At 49.9% G+C, this 21,098-nt stretch overlaps 1 protein-coding gene across 4 annotated transcripts in view; it reads left to right on the top strand.

Annotated features, from left to right (window-relative positions):
* The window catches only part of pcsk5b (proprotein convertase subtilisin/kexin type 5b), a 602,404-nt gene that overhangs the window by 94,920 nt on the left and 486,386 nt on the right, over nt 1-21,098 (top strand). For all 4 annotated transcript variants that reach the window (XM_072516608.1, XM_072516609.1, XM_072516611.1 and 1 more), the window contains exons 4-5: nt 4,104-4,247; nt 7,308-7,384. In XM_072516608.1, the coding sequence (XP_072372709.1) occupies nt 4,104-4,247; nt 7,308-7,384 (221 nt within the window). The remainder of the gene's footprint in view (nt 1-4,103; nt 4,248-7,307; nt 7,385-21,098) is intronic.

The raw sequence follows: 21,098 nt of genomic DNA on the forward strand, positions 1-21,098 counted from the left end.
GCCTGAAGTGCATATGTTTTAATGCAAGAAGTATTACGGGTAAGGCAGATGAACTTGGAGCTTGGATTAGTACTTGGAACTATGATGTTGTTGCCATTACAGAGACCTGGTTGAGGGAAGGGCAGGATTGGCAGCTAAACGTTCCAGGATTTAGATGTTTCAGGCGGGATAGAGGGGGATGTAAAAGGGGAGGTGGAGTTGCGCTACTGGTTCGGGAGAATATCACAGCTGTATTGCGGGAGGACACCTCAGAGGGCAGTGAGGCTATATGGGTAGCGATCAGGAATAAGAAGGGTGCAGTCACAATGTTGGGGGTTTACTACAGGCCTCCCAACAGCCAGCGGGAGATAGAGGAGCAGATAGGTAGACAGATTTTGGAAAAGAGTAAAAACAACAGGGTTGTGGTGATGGGAGACTCCAACTTCCCCAATATTGACTGGGACTCACTTAGTGCCAGGGGCTTAGACGGGGCGGAGTTTGTAAGGAGCATCCAGGAGGGCTTCTTAAAACAATATGTAGACAGTCCAACTAGGGAAGGGGCGGTACTGGACCTGGTATTGGGGAATGAGCCCGGCCAGGTGGTAGATGTTTCAGTAGGGGAGCATTTCGGTAACAGTGACCACAATTTAGTAAGTTTTAAAGTACTGGTGGACAAGGATAAGAGTGGTCCTAGGATGAATGTGCTAAATTGGGGGAAGGCTAATTATAACAATATTAGGCGGGAACTGAAGAACATAGATTGGGGGCGGATGTTTGAGGGCAAATCAACATCTGACATGTGGGAGGCTTTCAAGTGGCAGTTGAAAGGAATTCAGGACCGGCATGTTCCTGTGAGGAAGAAGGATAAATACGGCAATTTTCGGGAACCTTGGATGACGAGTGATATTGTAGGCCTCGTCAAAAAGAAAAAGGAGGCATTTGTCAGGGCTAAAAGGCTGGGAACAGACGAAGCCTGCGTGGAATATAAGGAAAGTAGGAAGGAACTTAAGCAAGGAGTCAGGAGGGCTAGAAGGGGTCACGAAAAGTCATTGGCAAATAGGGTTAAGGAAAATGCCAAGGCTTTTTACACGTACATAAAAAGCAAGAGGGTAGCCAGGGAAAGGGTTGGCCCACTGAAGGATAGGCAAGGGAATCTATGTGTGGAGCCAGAGGAAATGGGCGAGGTACTAAATGAATACTTTGCATCAGTATTCACCAAAGAGAAGAAATTGGTAGATGTTGAGTCTGGAGAAGGGTGTGTAGATAGCCTGGGTCACATTGAGATCCAAAAAGACGAGGTATCTCGTCTGTATCTTGACAAATACATGAATAGGATGGGACTAGAGGGATACGGACCCAAGAAGTGTAGAAGATTGTAGTTTAGTCGGGCAGCATGGTCGGCACGGGCTTGGAGGGCCGAAGGGCCTGTTCCTGTGCTGTACATTTCTTTGTTCTTTGTTCTTTGTTATGACTATTGGGTGTCTTAAAAAATATTAAGGTAGATAAGTCCCCAGGGCCTGATGGGATCTACCCCAGAATACTGAAGGAGGCTGGAGAGGAAATTGCTGAGGCCTTGACAGAAATCTTTGGATCCTCGCTGTCTTCAGGGGATGTCCTGGAGGACTGAAGAATAGCCAATGTTGTTCCTCTGTTTAAGAAGGGTAGCAAGGATAATCCCGGGAACTACAGGCCGGTGAGCCTTACTTCAGTGGTAGGGAAATTACTGGAGAGAATTCTTCGAGACAGGATCTACTCCCATTTGGAAGCAAATGGACGTATTAGTGAGAGGCAGCACGGTTTTGTGAAGGGAAGGTCGTGTCTCACTAACTTGATAGAGTTTTTCGAGGAGGTCACTAAGATGATTGATGCAGGTAGGGCAGTGGATGTTGTCTATATGGACTTCAGTAAAGCCTTTGACAAGGTCCCTCATGGTAGACTAGTACAAAAGGTGAAGTCACACGGGATCAGGGGTGAGCTGGCAAGGTGGATACAGAACTGGCTAGGCCATAGAAGGCAGAGAGTAGCATTGGAAGGATGCTTTTCTAATTGGAGGGCTGTGACCAGTGGTGTTCCACAGGGATCAGTGCTGGGACCTTTGCTCTTTGTAGTATATATAAATGATTTGGAGGAAAATGCAACTGGTCTGATTAGTAAGGTTGCAGACGACACAAAGTTTGGTGGAATTGCGGATAGCGATGAGGACTGTCGGAAGATACAGCAGGATTTAGATTGTTTGGAGACTTGGGCGGAGAGGTGGCAGATGGAGTTTAGTCCGGACAAATGTGAGGTAATGCATTTTGGAAGGTCTAATGCAGGTAGGGAATATACAGTGAATGGTAGAACCCTCAAGAGTATTGAAAGTCAAATAGATCTAGGAGTACAGGTCCACAGGTCATTGAAAGGGGCAACACAGGTGGAGAAGGTAGTCAAGAAGGCATACGGCATGCTTGCCTTCATTGGCCGGGGCATTGAGTAGGAATTGGCAAATCATGTTGCAGCTGTATAGAACCTTAGTTAGGCCACACTTGGAGTATAGTGTTCAATTCTGGTCGCCACACTACTGGAAGGATGTGGAGGCTTTAGAGAGGGTGCAGAAGAGGTTTACCAGAATGTTGCCTGGTATGGAGGGCATTAGCTATGAGGAGCGGTTGAATAAACTCGGTTTGTTCTCACTGGAACGAAGGAGGTTGAGGGGAGACCTGATAGAGGTCTACAAAATTATGAGGGGCATAGACAGAGTGGATAGTCAGAGGCTTTTCCCCAGGGTAGAGGGGTCAATTACTAGGGGGCATAGGTTTAAGGTGAGAGGGGCAAGGTTTAGAGTAGATGTACGAGGCAAGTTTTTTACGCAGAGGGTAGTGGGTGCCTGGAACTCGCTACCGGAGGAGGTGGTGGAAGCAGGGACGATAGTGACATTTAAGGGGCATCTTGACAAATACATGAATAGGATGGGAATAGAGGGATACGGACCCAGGAAGTGTAGAAGATTGTAGTTTAGTCGGGCAGCATGGTCGGCACAGGCTTGGAGGGCCGAAGGGCCTGTTCCTGTGCTGTACATTTCTTTGTTCTTTGTTCTTTGTTATGACTATTTAAGTCCTTGCTACATCCTTTGAAAGAATCAAGAGATTTGTCCTCAAACTCATTGCCTTCAAATTCCTTTTGAAATTTTGAGGGTTTTAAACTTTCGTTTGCCAGCACATCCCTGCATATAACACACATGCGCTTTGCATCTTGATTTGCATTCGCTCAATTAACAAACCCATCCCTCAAGAAATCATCTTCCGCTTTGATCCTAATTTCAGTTACTTCTTAATGGGTAGTTTACCAGAGGTGCTGGAGCTCTGTATACAGCTCACACCAGCACCGCTTTCTCCTGCCGTGGACTCTGCTGAGCAGCTCTCTCTCCAGATTCAGTTGGGAGATTCTGGCCTAGTTGTGTCTCTAGCCCTCTCTTCCTTATTACAAAATGATCCATCTTCAGTTCTTCACAGTCTTGTTGCTTATTTGCTGGCAGCTACAAAATGGAGGAAACTCTCCTCTGTAATTTTGTGCCCAAAGCACGGACATAGTGTTACAGGTGTACGTGATGGGCGGGTGACCTACTCTCTGCCACTGCCTCTGGCGGGAAGACTCCATAATTTGTATTTAAAAGCCAGTTACGACCATTGGGGACTTTTCCTGTGATCGGGAATGCCATGAACAATCGCTCCGCGACCCTCCCAACACCCACCCATGGGTCGCAACCCGCAGTTTGAAAAACCCTGTTAGAGATGGCAGAGATCACAGGTTTGGAAGGTGTTGCCAAAGGAGCTATGGTGTGTTGCTGCAATGCCTCTTGTAGATGGTGTACACTACTGCCATTGTGCGTTAGTGGCGGAGGAAATGAATGCCAAAAGTGGTGGATGCGGTGCCAATCAAGCCGGCTGCTTTGTCCTTGATGGTGTCAAGCATCTTTGTTGGAGCTGCACTCATTGGGGGCAAACAGAGAGAATTCCATCACACTCTAGTCTTGTGACTTGTACATAGTGGACTATTTATTCTTATTGAAAGTGTTCTTATGCTGAATCCAAAGTTTGTTGTTGTATTTGACAGTAACTTGAAACCTTTTTGTTTCCTCCTATTAGCACTGCAATGATGATACTCACCACTGTCAGTCAGATATGAACATAGTAGGTGCCTGGCGGAGAGGCTACACTGGTCGAAATGTAGTGGTAACCATTCTGGATGATGGCATTGAGAGAAACCACCCTGACTTGCAGCAGAATTATGTATGTGTTTTTTGTTGTCTGATTCTTCAAACAAGTACCTCATATATTTAGCTTTAAAAGTGTGCGAACAAGGTTTATTTGGGTAGTTGTGTAAATTGGAATTATGACCTTTTTAAGGAAACTAAAACAATGAAACTAATAATGTTGTGGAAATTGTCACTTCTTCCTTGTAGATTTTGGACCTGTAATTATTTTTACAAGTGGAATTTGAGCTCTCACACCCATAACACTTGGGTGCATGCTTCTAATGTTTGTGAAACCAGGTTTTATTTTAGTTGGGAAATGAGGGATAACCATGGTGATTGTGATTTTCTTATCTCGACATTCCATTTGCAATTTAAAACTTGCAATCTGTGTTTTTTAAAATTTGTTTTTGAATATATTTAATAATCTACAGTTAATGCAATGCACTATTATGTATGAACTAAATGTCACCCATGAACTGGACAGATTAAGCTTCCTTTCCAGTCATCGAGATATCGCATCAGCTATTTTGAGGCTCAAATGTAGGCGTAGGATCACTCACGCTTGCTGGAGCAGGTTTTCTCATTATTTGTTGTGAAATACATTTATTACTTCAAACTCTCTTCTCCCTCCTTCCCCATAACCAATAATATTATTATTATTCACTATTACAAGTTTTATTATTAATATACAGTGGATGCAAATTCATTGAAAAGGGGATTCTTTGGATTCATGTTATAACGTTTTAATATTCAGTACCTTCATTGATCTTTAATAAGCTAGCATTTTTGTAGCCAATAAAAGGTGGCATTTATGCCACACCTTATCATGCACTTAGCACTTTACAACCAGTGGATTGTTGTTGAAAAGCAGTCAGTGTGGTGTAAGCAAACATGATAGCCGAATTTCATAGCTATATTTCACAAACAGCAAATGAGATGAATGATTAGATAATCTGTTTTTGGTAAAGGAATACGAGTTAGGATATGGGGAGACTTCTGCAGAGAGTAACTTGGGATCACATCTGCCTGAGCAGGCAGGAATGACACCTTGGTTTAATGTCTCATCTGACAATCCAGCTCTCCTTTGATGTTTAACTGAAATGTGAAGTCAACTAGAACAGTTTTTTTTAAAAACGGTGACATTTCTCTTTGGCCTATGATCTCAGTCTTGCTTGTACAATAGTGAAATTGTATAGATGACCGTGGAGTTTTCCTCTCTATGACAGACACTTTGGAGCTAGGGGAGCTCTGGAATCTTTATTTCCCATGTTCTGTTGTTACCCAAACAATTTGTTTTACTTGGTCTTAGGCTAGTTGGCAATTAAATCATTAAATGGCATTAGAACTTGATTAAATAAATAAGTGCATCTTTTACCTGATCTTGAGATTCCATTGAGTGGTGTGAAAATTTGGTTTCTGTTGAGACAATTAATTTAATATTCCAAAATACATCTATCAAACAGTTTCCAAAGGCTGGAGATTAGAGTTGCATTTATAGCTGAACTTGCAGAAACGTGCAGGCATTACTACACAAATACAGGCTATTCCATCCAATGAGTACATGTCAGCATTTGCCATTTATCCAGCAAATAGTTCTAATTACACTTACCATGTACCCATACCCCTTCAACATCTCTCACAACCATTAGCTCTAAATGTGAATTTCGCAGACCTTCAACGTTCTATATGACATCTCCCCTACCATCAATTGGAAATGACAAACGTTTAATCTTGTATTTAGGCTCATCGTGACACTTTGATTTTCATATTCTTAACCCGAAATGAAATCTAGAATTTTATTAGTTGTTTTACTAGTTGCCTTGTCAACCTGAGCCAACCTGTTCTCCCAAATACCTCTGATCATGTAGCACCAAGCGTAATACTCTTGACTATAATTATTGCTGTTCTTATTTCTAGGAAAATGCATCCATCTTTCACTTACTAGCACGGAATTGATTTGTCACTTTTTTCCGGATTTATTAATATCCTTCTCTAATTTCCTTTGTTCTAAGAATGAACTATGTCACCGCCTTTCTTCCTTATGACTAATTGTTTGAGTCGGTATTGTGTCCTCTCCCTATTCCATACCCATTGATCTTCTCCCATAATCTCCGTATTGTTATCTTGTCAAAAGCTTTCATAAACTGCGTGTACCCAAAACCATTGCATTTTCCCTCGTCTACCACGTCTGTTACCTTGAAGATTTCCATGAAGTTTATTGAGATTGAATGATTTATGTTGGTTGAAACCTATGCTGGCTGCTTCTAACTTTTTTTTCAGCCACATGCATGTTAATTTCATCTTTAATTAAAGATTATTATTAAAATTTTACCTATTACAGATGTTAAACTAGCTGGCTCACAATTAAGCAGCTTATTGTGTTTCCCTTTTTATAAATGAACATTGTATTGGCTACTCTCCAGTTGTCTGGCATGCATCCAAACTCAACAGAACACTGAACTATTTCCAGGCCCACTTCAGTTTGATCCGTCAATTCCTTTTGGATCCTACCATGTATCCCATCACGCTGATGGAAAGTAATATGCATTATTGCAACAACAAATTAAATTGGAATATGCTGGAACTACAACTCAGTATATATAAAGCGGAAAAGACAAGTTGAGACGTTTTGGGCATGTAAACTTAATTAGGACTGCTCTGATGAAGGTTGCATACCTGAAACATTGTAATCTGTCTTATTTTCTATGTGACTGTTGGCTATCACAACATTTTCCTGTTCTTATTTTGTGTTTACAGCATTTGCTACTTTCCATTCTTCTATCTATAAATGATGCTGCCTGCCAAGAAGTGTTGGCTGAAACTATTGGACTAGCTTCAGCACTTTCAGTAATCTGGGAATAGTTCTGTCCAAGAAATGGTGTGCATGGTCCAAACCCTGTTGTATTTTCTCATGGGGTGGAGGAGGGTGATATTGACACATACTTCCCATCAGCTTTTGTGTGGCTAAGTTGAATCATTTATGCATGGACAACCTTTTAAGAATGCATGAATTTTACAGTGACTTTATTTATTAATGTGGGTGTGTGATTTTCTCCTCCACCCCCCCCCCTCCCCCCCCCCCCTTTTTTTGTAGGATCAAATGGCTAGCTTTGATGTCAATGGAAATGACTGGGATCCCATGCCTCGCTATGATGCCAGCAATGAGAACAAGTAAGGGAAATATCTTCCACAAACCTTTTGAGATAAAATTGACTTGATGCTGAACCTTTTCTCTCCAATTAGCATTGCTTTCCTTTCTTAAAATGAAAGAAAATATGGTGGTTAGAGCTCATTTGTTCAATATCCCGTGAGCTGCACCAGTCACACTTTGAACAGGAAGTCTCATTGCAAATAAGTTCAAACTATTAGATGTTCAGAGTTATACAAATAAGAATATATCAATAAAATATAATGGGTAATGTTCCACCTTTGTGCTCCAGGTTCATGCCTCAATTTCCAGATGCATCTATTCGAGGCTCAGAAATAATATATTTAGTTGGAAAATTGTAGAAAGTACGTATCTGAATTTTTGATTGCAATTCTGGCCAATGAGTCTGTCTGCCTTCTGTGTTGTTGGAACATTACCCTTATGCAGGTAAATATAAACACAAATGCTTCACTGATTCGCTAATGCTGCACTTCACATTAATAATTTTATTTACGACTTCCGGGTGCGGCTATGCAGAGCTAGGTCGCATATTCGGTAGCTCCCGCTTGGAACGGACTTTTGGGCTCTTTTACAGGGCCCCCACGGCATTTGTTTGACATTTCCCGGTGTGGCAAGAAGACTGCAACATTCCCCTGACAGTCTCCCCCAGGAATGTTATGTCTTTTGGCTACCAGACCCGGCAGAAACAGTAAAAGATTTGGCTGCAACAGGATAAACAGGGCCTCTTCCAGCATGCAGGCAGGGGAAGGGCAAGCTTAAAGCTGCAAACTGACCTGAGGGCCTTTACCAAAGGTGAATTCTAACAGCAGAGGGAACAACTGTGAAAAGATCTCACCAAGGCCACTGAAGAAGCGGGGACGAGGCTTCCGGTGGCGGCTATGGAGGAGTAGGTCGCGCATTCGGCAGCTCCCGTCTGGAACGGACCCGTAGACCTTTTCCAGGAGTTTCCACAGACATTTTGGGGCAGATTAGTGAAGCGAACACTGCCAAAAGGATCCCCTCTCAAGACTTCTGGTTGCGGCGATGCGGCGCTAAGTCGCACATTCGGCGGCTCCCGCAAAAATGGACTTTTGGGCCCTTTTCAGGGCCCCCAAGGGCACTTTTTCGAAGTTTCCCGGTGTGGGAAGGAGTTAATAATAGCTCCCCGTCAGTATATGGCTTTAACTAGGAGCGGGGTGACAAAAAAGGTGGTGGTGGACCAGAAGAAGGGAGGGAAGAAGGACAAAATGGCGGCGGGCGGAGACCAGGCAGCATGGAGGCAGTGGGCGGAGGAGCAACAGGAGGGTATCCAGCGCTGCCTCAGAGAGATTAAAACGGACCTGCTAGAGCCGATGAAGGCTTCTATTGATAAGCTGCTGGAGACACAGGCGGCCCAGGGGGTGGCGATCCGAGAGGCTCAACAAAAGATCTCTGACAATGAGGACGAGATCTTAGTCCTGGCGGTAAAGGTGGAGGCGCACGAGGCGCTCCACAAGAAATGGCAGGAGCGGTTCGAGGAGATGGAGAATCGGTTGAGGCGGAAGAATCTGTGGATTCAGGGCCTCCCGGAGAGGCTGGAGGGGCCGGATGTGGGGGCCTATGTGGTCACCATGTTAGACTCGCTGATGGGAGCGGTGTCCTTCCAGGGGCCCCTGGAGCTGGAAGGGGCCCATAGAGTGTTGGCGAGGAGGCCCAAGGCTAACGAGCCTCCGCGGGCGGTGCTGGTGCGGTTCCATCGGTTCGTCGATCGGGAGTGTGTGCTCAGGTGGGCCAAGAAGGAGAGGAGCAGCAGCTGGGAGAACGCGGAGGTTTGGATATATCAGGACTGGAGTGCGGAGGTGGCGAAGAGGAGGAGGGCCGGGTACAATCGAGCGAAGGCGGTGCTGCACAGGAAGGGGGAGAAGTTTGGCATGTTGCAGCCGGCGCGACTGTGGGTTACCTACAAGGACCGGCACCATTATTTTGAGTCTCCGGAGGAGGCGTGGGCCTTTGTTCAGGCCGAGAAGCTGGACACAGACTGAGGGTCGAGATGGGCGATTGGGGACTGCGGTGGATGTGTTATGCCTATTTTTGGTTCGGGGGGAGGGGCCTTTGATTTGTTTTGGGTTTCTTTTTCTCTGTGTTTTTCTCTTTCGGGTTGGGGAGGGTGGATGGGGCGGGTTGGGCACTGTTTTGGTTGGTGGCGGGGCCTGGTAGGTGGAGAGCGCGGGAGTTTTTCCCGCGCCGAAGACCGGGGCGGGGAAGCGAGGATTATTTCCCGCGCTTAGAATGGAGGGGGAGAGCCTGTGAATGGGGAGCGGGAGAGGAGGGTGTGCCACACAATGGGAGGAGTCGAAGGGGAGGCGCGAGTGGCCGGTGTCAGCAGGAGTCAGCTGACTTGCGGAAGTGCAATGGGGGGAGCAAACCAGCTAGGATGGGTCCTAGCCGGGGGGTGGGGGGTGCGGGGGGGGGGGGGGGGGGGGGAGAGAACCGAGTTGCTGCTGCTAAGATCAAGGAGGAGCTGGAGCGAGTGGGGTGGGTCGAGACGGGGGTATGCCGCTGTGGGGAACGGGCCGGGTGTGGGGTGCGGGCGCGTGGCTGCCGAGGAGGGGTCATGGCTAGTCGGCGGGGGAGGGGGGTGGGTAGCCCCCTGATCCGGCTGATAACCTGGAATGTAAGGGGACTGAATGGACCGGTTAAGCGGGCCCGCGTGTTCACGCACCTGAAGGGGCTCAAGACGGATGTGGTTATGCTCCAGGAGACACACCTGAAGGTGGCAGACCAGGTAAGACTGAGGAAAGGGTGGGTAGGTCACGTGTTTCACTCTGGGCTAGATGCCAAAAATCGAGGGGTGGTGATCTTGGTGGGAAAGAAGGTGTTATTCGAGGCGTCGAACATTGTGGCAGATAATGGCGGTAGGTACATAATGGTAAGTGGTAAGTTGCAGGGAGAGAGGGTGGTACTGGTCAATGTGTATGCTCCGAACTGGGACGATGCGGGTTTTATGCGGCGTATGTTGGGTCGGATCCCAGACTTGGAAGTGGGGGGCCTGATAATGGGGGAAGACTTTAACACTGTGTTGGATCCTGCACTGGACTGCTCCAGGTCTAGGACGGGTAGGAAGCCGGCGGCGGCTAGAGTGTTGAGGGGATTTATGGGCCAAATGGGAGGGGTGGACCCTTGGAGATTTGCAAGGCCAGGGGCTAGGGAATTTTCATTCTTCTCACATGTCCATAAGGCTTATTCTCGAATCGACTTTTTCATTTTGTGTAGGGCGCTGATAGCGAGAGTAGAGGATACCGAGTATTCGGCAATAGCCGTTTCGGACCACGCCCCGCATTGGGTGGACTTGGAGATGGGGGGAGGAGAGGGACCAGCGCCCGCTGTGGCGCTTGGAGGTGGGGCTGTTGGCGGACGAGGAGGTGAGCGAGCGGGTCCGAGGAAGTATAGAGAGGTACTTGGAGACCAACGACAACGGGGAGGTCCGAGTGGGGATGGTATGGGAGGCACTGAAGGCGGTGGTGAGGGGAGAGCTGATCTCCATCAGGGCCCACAAGGAGCGGAGGGAGCGGGGGGGAGAGGGAGAGGCTGGTGGGGGAGATGGTGAGGGTAGACAGGAGGTATGCGGAAGAACCTGAGGAAGGATTGTTGAGGAAGAGGCGCAGCCTCCAGGCTGAATTCGACCTGGTGACCACCAGGAAGGCGGAGGTGCAGTGGAGGAAGGCCCAGGGGGCGGTCTCCGAGTATGGGGAAAAGGCAAGCCGGATGCTGGCGCATCAGCTTCGGAAGCGGGACGCAGCTAGGGAGATCGGGGGAGTTAACGATAGGGGAGGGAGCGTGGTGCGGAGTGGGGTTGGCATCAATGGGGTCGTCAGGGACTTCTACGAGGAATTGTACCGATCTGAGCCACCGCGGGAGGAGGGAGGGATGGGCCGTTTCCTGGACCAATTGAGGTTTCCAAAGGTGGAAGAGGGACTGGTGGTGGGACTGGGGGCCCCGATTGGGCTGGAGGAGCTGATCAAAGGGATAGGAAGCATGCAGGCGGGGAAGGCACCGGGGCCGGACGGTTTCCCGGTCGAGTTCTATAAAAAATATATGGACCTGTTGGGCCCGCTGTTAGTTAGGACCTTCAATGAGGCAAGGGAGGGGGGGGGGTTTACCCCCAACGATGTCCCGGGCACTGATCTCCTTGATCCTGAAGGCGGGACAAGGATCCCCTGCAATGCGTGTCTTACAGACCGATTTCCTTGCTAAATGTAGATGCCAAGGTGCTGGAGAAGGTCTTAGCCATGAGGATTGTGTGCCGCAGATCATCCATAAAGACCAGACTGGGTGTGTGAAGGGGAGACAGTTGAACGCGAATGTGAGGAGGCTTTTGAACGTTATCATGATGCCGGCGAGGGAGGGGGAGGCGGAGATGGTGGTGGCGATGGACGCTGAGAAAGCCTTCGATAGGGTAGAGTGGGGGTACCTGTGGGAGGTGCTGAAGAGGTTCGGGTTTGAGGAGGGGTTTGTCAGGTGGGTTATGGGTGGTATGAGGTCCCGATGGCGAGTGTGGCCACAAATAGGAGGAGGTCCGAGTACTTTCGGTTGCACCGAGGGATGAGACAGGGGTGTCCCCTGTCCCCCCTGCTCTTCGCACTGGCGATTGAACCCCTGGCTATGGCACTGAGAGAGTCGAGGAACTGGAGGGGGTTGGTGCGGGGTGGGGAGGAGCATAGGGTGTCGCTTTATGCGGACGACCTGCTGCTGTATGTGGCGGACCCGGTGGGAGGAATGCCAGAGGTAATGAGGATCCTTCGGGAATTCGGGGTCATTTCGGGGTACAAGCTCAATATGGGGAAGAGCGAGCTGTTCGTAGTTCAGCTAGGGGACCAGGAGAGGGGGATTGGCGAACTCCCACTAAAAAGGGCGGAGAGGAGCTTCAGATATTTGGGGGTCCAGGTGGCCAGGAGCTGGGGGGCCCTGCATAGGCTTAACTTTACAAGGCTGGTGGAGCAAATGGAGGAGGAGTTCAAGAGGTGGGACGCGTTGTCGCTGTCCCTGGCGGGTAGGGTGCAGTCAATCAAAATGACGGTGCTCCCAAGGTTTTTGTTCCTGTTCCAGTGCCTCCCCGTGTTTATCCCGCAGGCTTTTTTCAGGCGGGTTAACAGGAGTATAATGGGGTTTGTGTAGGCGCGAGGGACTCCGAGGGTGAGAAGGGTGTTCCTGGAGCGGAGTAGAGATAGGGGGGGCTGGCGCTGCCCAACCTCTGTGGGTACTACTGGGCCGCCAATGCGACAATGGTGCGCAAGTGGGTGATGGGAGGGGGAGGGGGCTGCATGGAAGAGGCTGGAGACGGCGTCCTGTGTGGGTACGAGTCTGGGGGCGCTGGCAACGGCGCCGCCTACGCCCCCTCCAAGGAGGTATACCACGAGCCCGGTGGTGGTGGCGGCCCTCAAAATTTGGGGGCAGTGGAGGTGGCACAGGGGGGAAGTTAGGGCCTCGGCGTGGACCCCATTATGGGGGAACCACCGCTTCGCCCCAGGAAGAACAGGTGGAGGGTTTTCGGGGTGGCACAGGGCAGGGATACGAAAGTTGGGGGACCTGTTTGTGGGCGGGAAGTTCGTGAGCTGGAGGAGAAGTACGGGCTCCCCCTGGGGAACACCTTCAGGTACTTACAGGTAAGGGCGTTTGCCAGACGGCAGGTGGTGGAATTCCCACGGCTACTGCCACACACAGTACAGGACAGGGTGCTCTCGGGGTGGGGGGGTGGGGGGAGGGGGGTGGGGGTGGGGTGGGTGGGAGTGGGGAAGATCTCGGAAACTTACCAGGTGATGCAGGAGGAGGAGGAGTCCTCGGTGGTGGAGTTGAAAGGTAAGTGGGAGGAGGAGTTGGGAGAGGAGATTGAAGAGGGGACATGGGCAGATGCCCTAGGGAGGGAGAAATCTTCCTCTTCATGCGCGAGGCTCAGCCTCATACAGTTCAAGGTGCTGCACAGGGCAAACATTACCGGGACAAGGATGAGCAGGTTCTTTGGGCGTGAGGACAGGTGTGTTAGGTGCACAGGGAGCCCAGCATATCACACCCATATGTTCTGGGCATGCCCAGCGCTGGAGGAATTTTGGAAGGGCGTAGCGAGGACGGTGTCGAGGGTGGTAGGTTCAAGGGTCAAACCGGGCTGGGGGCTCGCAATATTTGGGGTGGCAGAGGAGCCGGGAGTGCAGGAGGCGAAAGAGGCTGGAATTTTGGCCTTTGCGCCCCTGGTAGCCCGGCGAAAGATTCTCCTTCAGTGGAAAGATACGAGGCCCCCAAGCGTGGAATCCCGGATCAGCGATATGGCAGGGTTCATTAAATTGGAGAGGGTGGGGACTTCCGGGTGCGGCGATGACCAGCTGAGTCGCACGTTTCGGCAGCTCCCGGCGAAACGGACTTTTGGGCTCTTGATAGGAGCCCCAACGGCAATTTTGACGGCTAAAAACACTGTGCGGTAAACCAGAAGGGAATCCCCCCTGGATACGGATGAAAAAAGGAGGAGAAAGGGGCCAGATTGCAGTGGATCCTTTAGAACAGCGGCAAGGAAGGCAAGCAAAAAACAAGATGGCGTCGGAAGGTGGCAGTTTAACATGGGGCCCTGAACAACAAGAGTTCTTGAAATGCTGTGTGGAAGAGCTCAAAAAGGAAATGAAGAAAGAGCTGTTGGCCCCGATACTACAGGCGATCGAAGGGCGAAAGGAGGAACAAAAGACCCAGGAGCGGGAGCTTCGAGTCGTGAAGGCAAAGGCAGCCGAGAATGAGGACGACATACAGGGCCTGGTGGTGAAGACGGAGACGCATGAGGCACATCAGAAACGATGTGTGGAAAGGTTGGAGGCACTGGAGAACAACGCAAGGAGGAACAACCTGAGGATTCTTGGTCTTCCTGAAGGTGCGGAGGGAGCGGACGTCGGGGCATATGTGAGCACGATGCTGCACTCGTTAATGGGAGCGGAGGCCCCGGCGGGTCCATTGGAGGTGGAGGGAGCATACCGAGTGATGGCGCGAGGACCGAGAGCGGGAGAAATTCCCAGAGCCATAGTGGTGAGATTCCTCCGTTTTAAGGATAGAGAAATGGTCCTTAGATGGGCAAAGAAAACTCGGAGCAGTAAATGGGAGAGCGCGGTGATCCGCGTTTATCAAGACTGGAGTGCGGAGGTGGCGAGAAGGAGGGCGAGCTTTAATCGGGCCAAGGCGGTGCTTCATAAAAAGAAGATGAAAATTTGGAATGCTGCAACCGGCAAGACTGTGGGTCACATATCGAGGGAGGCACCACTACTTTGAGACGGCGGATGAAGCGTGGACTTTTATTGTGGAAGAAAAACTGGAATGAGCGGGTTATTAAAAAGAACGTTTGAACAAAGTGGTGGGGCGAATGTGGGGGGCGAAGAGGGGGGTTAAAAAGGGGGGAAAGAGGAGTTTTGTACTAATCCTGCGATGTGGTAACTTTTCTCTCTTCCACAGGTGGTGATGGGGGGAGGAGGGGAGGTGGAGGAGATGGGGCGTTGGCCATTGGGGGCGGGGCCAAGGGAGAAGCGCGGGCTTGGTTCCCGCGCTATGATAATCATGGCGGGAATAGAGAAACAGGAAGGAGGGGGCGTCGCACGGTGCGAGCCGAGGTCACGGGGGGAAGCCGAGGTCGGCCAGAGTTTGCTGACTTCTGGGAACAACATGGGGGGAGTAATTACGCTAGCGGGGGATCTAGCGGGGGGGGGGGGTGGGAGGGGGGAATTACTGGGTTGCTGCTGCTGGGGAGAGGGGGGAGCTGGTATGGGAGGGGATGGGCGGGGGGGGGCACCGCCTGGGGGAGATACAGCTGCGTGGGAACCGGGTGAGGAGCTGGAAAAAGGGGATGGCTAATCGACAAGGGGGGGGGGGGGGCGGGGGTAGGAAGCCCCCCAACCCGGCTGATCACGTGGAACGTGAGAGGGCTGAACGGGCCGATAAAGAGGGCACGGGTACTCGCACACCTTAAGAAACTTAAGGCAGATGTGGTTATGTTACAGGAAACGCACCTGAAACTGATAGACCAGGTTAGGCTACGCAAAGGATGGGTGGGGCAGGTGTTCCATTCGGGGCTAGATGCGAAATACAGGGGGGTGGCTATATTAGTGGGGAAGCGGGTAATGTTCGAGGCAAAGACTATAGTGGCGGATAACGGGGGCAGATACGTGATGGTGAGTGGCAAACTACAGGGGGAGACGTTGGTTTTGGTAAACGTATATGCCCTGAACTGGGATGATGCCAATTTTATGAGGCGGATGCTAGGACGCATTCCGGACCTATCGATGGGAAAGCTGATAATGGGGGGAGATTTTAATACGGTGTTGGAACCAGGGCTGGATAGGTCGAAGTCCAGGACTGGAAGGAGGCCGGCAGCAGCCTAGGTACTTAAAGATTTTATGGAGCAGATGGGAGGTGTAGACCCGTGGAGATTTAGCAGACCTAGGAGTAAGGAGTTCTCGTTTTTCTCCTGTGTCCATAAAGTCTACTCGCGAATAGACTTTTTTGTGCTGGGAAGGGCGTTGATCCCGAAGGTGAGGGGAACGGAGTATACGGCTATAGCCATTTCGGATCACGCTCCACACTGGGTAGACTTGGAGATAGGGGAGGAAACAGGAGGGCGCCCACCCTGGAGAATGGACATGGGACTAATGGCAGATGAGGGGGTGTGTCTAAGGGTGAGGGGGTGAATTGAAAAGCACTTGGAACTCAATGATAATGGGGAGGTCCAGGTGGGAGTGGTCTGGGAGGCGTTGAAGGCGGTGGTTAGAGGGGAGCTGATATCAATAAGGGCACATAAAGGGAAGCAGGAGAGGAAGGAACGGGAGCGGTTGCTGCAAGAACTTTTGAGGGTGGACAGACAATATGCGGAAGCACCGGAGGAGGGACTGTACAGGGAAAGGCAAAGGCTACATGTAGAATTTGACTTGCTGACTACGGGCACTGCAGAGGCACAATGGAGGAAGGCACAGGGTGTACAGTACGAATATGGGGAGAAGGCAAGCAGGTTGCTGGCACACCAATTGAGGAAAATGGGAGCAGCGAGGGAAATAGGGGGAGTGAGGGATGAGGAAGGAGAGATGGAGCGGGGAGCGGAGAGAGTGAATGGAGTGTTCAAGACATTTTATAAAAAATTATATGAAGCTCAACCCCCGGATGGGAGGGAGAGAATGATGGGCTTCTTGGATCGGCTGGAATTTCCCAAGGTGGAAGAGCAGGAAAGGGTGGGACTGGGAGCACAGATTGAGGTAGAAGAAGTGGTGAAAGGAATTAGGAGCATGCAGGCGGGAAAGGCCCCGGGACCGGATGGATTCCCAGTCGAATTCTATAGAAAATATGTGGACTTGCTCGCCCCGGTATTGACGAGGACCTTTAATGAGGCAAAGGAAAGGGGACAACTGCCCCCGACTATGTCTGAAGCAACGATATCGCTTCTCTTAAAGAAGGAAAAGGACCCGCTACAATGTGGGTCCTATAGACCTATTTCCCTCCTAAATGTAGATGCCAAGATCCTGGCCAAGGTAATGGCAATGAGAATAGAGGAATGTGTCCCGGGGGTGGTCCACGAGGACCAAACTGGGTTTGTGAAGGGGAGACAGCTGAACACGAATATAAGGAGGCTATAAGTGGTAATGATGATGGCCCCACCAGAGGGGGAAACTGAGATAGTAGTGGCGATGGATGCCGAGAAAGCATTTGATAGAGTGGAGTGGGATTATTTGTGGGAGGTGTTGAGGAGATTTGGTTTTGGAGAGGGGTATGTTAGATGGGTGCAGCTGTTGTATAGGGCCCCGATGGCGAGCGTGGTCACGAATGGACGGGGATCTGCATATTTTCGGCTCCATAGAGGGACAAGGCAGGGATGCCCTCTGTCCCCATTATTGTTTGCACTGGCGATTGAGCCCCTGGCGATAGCGTTGAGGGATTCCAAGAAGTGGAGGGGAGTACTTAGAGGAGGAGAAGAACACCGGGTATCTTTGTATGCGGACGATTTGCTACTATATGTGGCAGACCCGGCGGAGGGGATGCCAGAAATAATGCGGATACTTGGGGAGTTTGGGGATTTTTCAGGGTATAAATTGAACATGGGGAAAAGTGAGTTGTTTGTGGTGCATCCAGGGTAGCAGAGTAGAGAAATAGAGGACGTACCGTTGAGGAAGGTAACAAGGGACTTTCGTTACCTGGGGATCCAGATAGCCAAGAATTGGGGCACATTGCATAGGTTAAATTTAACGCGGTTGGTGGAACAAATGGAGGAGGATTTCAAGAGATGGGATATGGTATCCTTGTCACTGGCAGGGAGGGTGCAGGCGGTTAAGATGGTGGTCCTCCCGAGATTCCTCTTTGTGTTTCAGTGCCTCCCGGTGGTGATCACGAAGGCTTTTTTTTTAAAAGGATTGAAAAGAGCATCATTGGTTTTGTGTGGGCTGGGAAGACCCCGAGAGTGAGGAAGGGATTCTTACAGCGTAGCAGGGATAGGGGGGGGCTGGCACTACCGAGCCTAAATGAGTATTATTGGGCCACTAATATTTCAATGGTGAGTAAGTGGATGGGAGAGGAGGAGGGAGCGGCGTGGAAGAGATTAGAGAGGGCGTCCTGTAGGGGGACCAGCCTACAGGCTATGGTGACAGCCCCATTGCCGTTCTCACCGAGGAACTACACCACAAGCCCGGTGGTGGTGGCTACACTGAAGATTTGGGGACAGTGGAGACGGCATAGGGGAAAGACTGGAGCCTTGGGGGGGTCCCCGATAAGAAACAACCATAGGTTTGCCCCGGGGGGAATGGATGGGGGATATGGAATGTGGCAAAGAGCAGGAATAACGCAACTGAAAGATCTGTTTGTGGATGGGAAGTTTGCGAGTCTGGGAGCGCTGACCGAGAAATATGGGTTGCCCCAAGGGAATGCATTCAGGTATATGCAACTGAGGGCTTTTGCGAGGCAACAGGTGAGGGAATTCCCGCAGCTCCCGACACAAGAGGTGCAGGACAGAGTGATCTCAAAGACATGGGTGGGGGATGGTAAGGTGTCAGATATATATAGGGAAATGAGGGACGAAGGGGAGACTATGGTAGATGAACTAAAAGGGAAATGGGAAGAAGAGCTGGGGGAGGAGATCGAGGAGGGGCTGTGGGCAGATGCCCTAAGCAGGGTAAACGCGTCGTCCTCGTGTGCCAGGCTAAGCCTGATTCAGTTTAAGGTATTACACAGGGCGCATATGACTGGAGCACGGCTCAGAAAGTTTTTTGTGGTGGAGGATAGGTGTGCGAGGTGCTCGAGAAGCCCAGCGCATCATACCCATATGTTTTGGTCATGCCCGGCACTACAGGGGTTTTGGATGGGGGTGACAAAGGTGCTTTCAAAAGTAGTGGGGGTCCGGGTCGAACCAAGCTGGGGGTTGGCTATATTTGGGGTTGCACAAGAGCCGGGAGTGCAGGAGGCGAGGGAGGCCGATGTTTTGGCCTTTGCGTCCCTAGTAGCCCGGCGCAGGATATTGTTAATGTGGAAAGAAGCCAAGCCCCCAGGGGTGGAGACCTGGATAAATGACATGGCAGGGTTTATAAAGCTAGAGCGGATTAAGTTCGTTCTAAGGGGGTTAGCTCAAGGGTTCACCAGGCGGTGGCAACCGTTCGTCGAATACCTCGCAGAAAGATAGATGGAATGGAAAAAAGAAGGCAGCAGCAGCAGCCCAGGATCGGGAGTGGGGGGGGGGGGGGGGGGGGGGGGGAGGAGGAACCAGAAGGACTCTCAGGGTTGTTAATATATACTGTATAATATGTATAGGTCGTTGCGACAGATAATTATATATTGGACTGTTAAATTATATTTTTGGAGAGTGTTACTTGTGATAAGGCAGTTGCCAATTAGGGTTAGTTTTCATTTTTGTTATTCATTATTCTTTTTTTTTTGTTTATAAAATAGGTCATTGTTATTTGTGTTGTTATAATATTGTGTAAAGGATGCACAATGTACTGTGTTGGTTGACCAAAAATTTTCAATAAAATATTTATTAAAAAAAAAAATTGGAGAGGGTGAAATCCGCCTTGAGAGGGTCGGTACAAGGGTTCTTTAGGCGGTGGCAACCGTTCTTAGACTTTCTGGCAGAACGATAGACATTGGTCAATGGCAGCAGCAGCTCAGGGGGTGGGGGGGGGTTACTTTATTTTTGTTTATGTTATTTACACTGGAAGGGTCTGAGGGTGTGTATACACCTGTTGTCTTAAGTCGGGGTGTTCATGTTAATTTATTATTTAGGTACGGGGGGGGGAGGGGTTTCGGGGGTTGCTATTTTAGATTGTGTTTTGTACTTAACCCTGTTGGGTTCTTTTTTCTTTCTCATTTTGTTATTGATATTTTATGAAAACCTTTCATAAAAATTTTTAAAAAATAATAATAATTTTATTTACTTCATGCAGCTTCTTCATGTAGATTCAAGAACTGTTCATGATCATGAAGTCTCTACTGCAGAGCTTGTGTTCATTAACATCTGATAAGTGTTGATTCACTGTAGAACAGTTCCGCATCCGCAACAGGTTCTTTTTTAAGAGACCTTTTATTTTCACTGTTTAGAATTCAGGGAACCTACGCCGAGATTCTCCGAGCCTCCGCCCCAAAATTGCGCCTGGTGCGGGGGAGGAGATGTGGAGTCAGACCCGCGATTGGGTCCGACGCTTTCCCGCGATTCTCCGCGGACCGGAGAATCGCTGCCAGTCGCATGAGCACAGTCGATGCGGCACTGGTCGGGGGCCATCGAAAGAGGCTCCCGCGGCGATTCTCCACCGGCAGCTGGCCAAGATCCCGCCGCCGTGGTTCTAACATGGTTACACCCGACGGGCACTCTGAGTGGTGGCTGCTGCGGCCACCTGGTGGGTAGCGAGGGGATCCGTCACTGGGGGGCTCCTCCAGGATGACCAGGGTTCCGATCGGGGATAACCGATCGGTGGGCGCGTGCGATCTGGGGGGAGGGGGGGAAACACCTATTTTATGGGGGCCGGCTTGCTCAGTGGGTCTGCCATGTTGCACCGACCCACGGTTGGAAGTGCAGGGCCCCATATCGGCAGCCAAAGCTGCGCGGAGCACACCGGCGCCCTGCTTGCCCCCTTCAGGTAAGTGAATCGCTAGGCCAACGGGCCCGTTGACGCCAGCGTGGAATGCTCCAGTGTTTACGCCGGCATCAACACTTAGCCGCTATTTCAGAGAATTCCGGCCTTAATATTTTAAAAATAGTTCCACATCTTTATGCAGCTAAACCTAGAGTGGCAGCAGATGTGTGGACCCAGGTAACATGGGCTTACCAGCTTATGGAAACTAGGTTTTAGCAACATCGTGACAGTAACTGATAAATTTATACTGCGTTCTTGAAATCTGAATTAAAAGAAGACCGATGATAAAAGTCGTTTCATTTTGTTTATTTTGCAAAGTAATATTGTTACCCGGAATGCTTGTCTACATAAAATAATAATAATCGCTTATTGTCACATGTAGGCTTCAATGAAGTTACTGTGAAATGCCCCTAGTCGTCATTTCCGGCGCCTGTTCGGGGTGGCCGGAATTTAACCCGCGCTGCTGCCTTGTTCTGCATTACAAGCCAGCTGTTTAGCCCACTGTGCTAATATCCCTGTAATGCATTCTTATGGGGAGGAATAAATGGACCTCACAAACACAGTTTTAATTTTTAGAGATAATGAGTTAGTGATGAAAAACAACTTCAGCATCTTTATGCGGTAACATTTAAAAAAT

Source organism: Scyliorhinus torazame, chromosome 9, assembly GCF_047496885.1.
Source record: "Scyliorhinus torazame isolate Kashiwa2021f chromosome 9, sScyTor2.1, whole genome shotgun sequence".
NCBI lineage: Eukaryota > Metazoa > Chordata > Chondrichthyes > Carcharhiniformes > Scyliorhinidae > Scyliorhinus > Scyliorhinus torazame.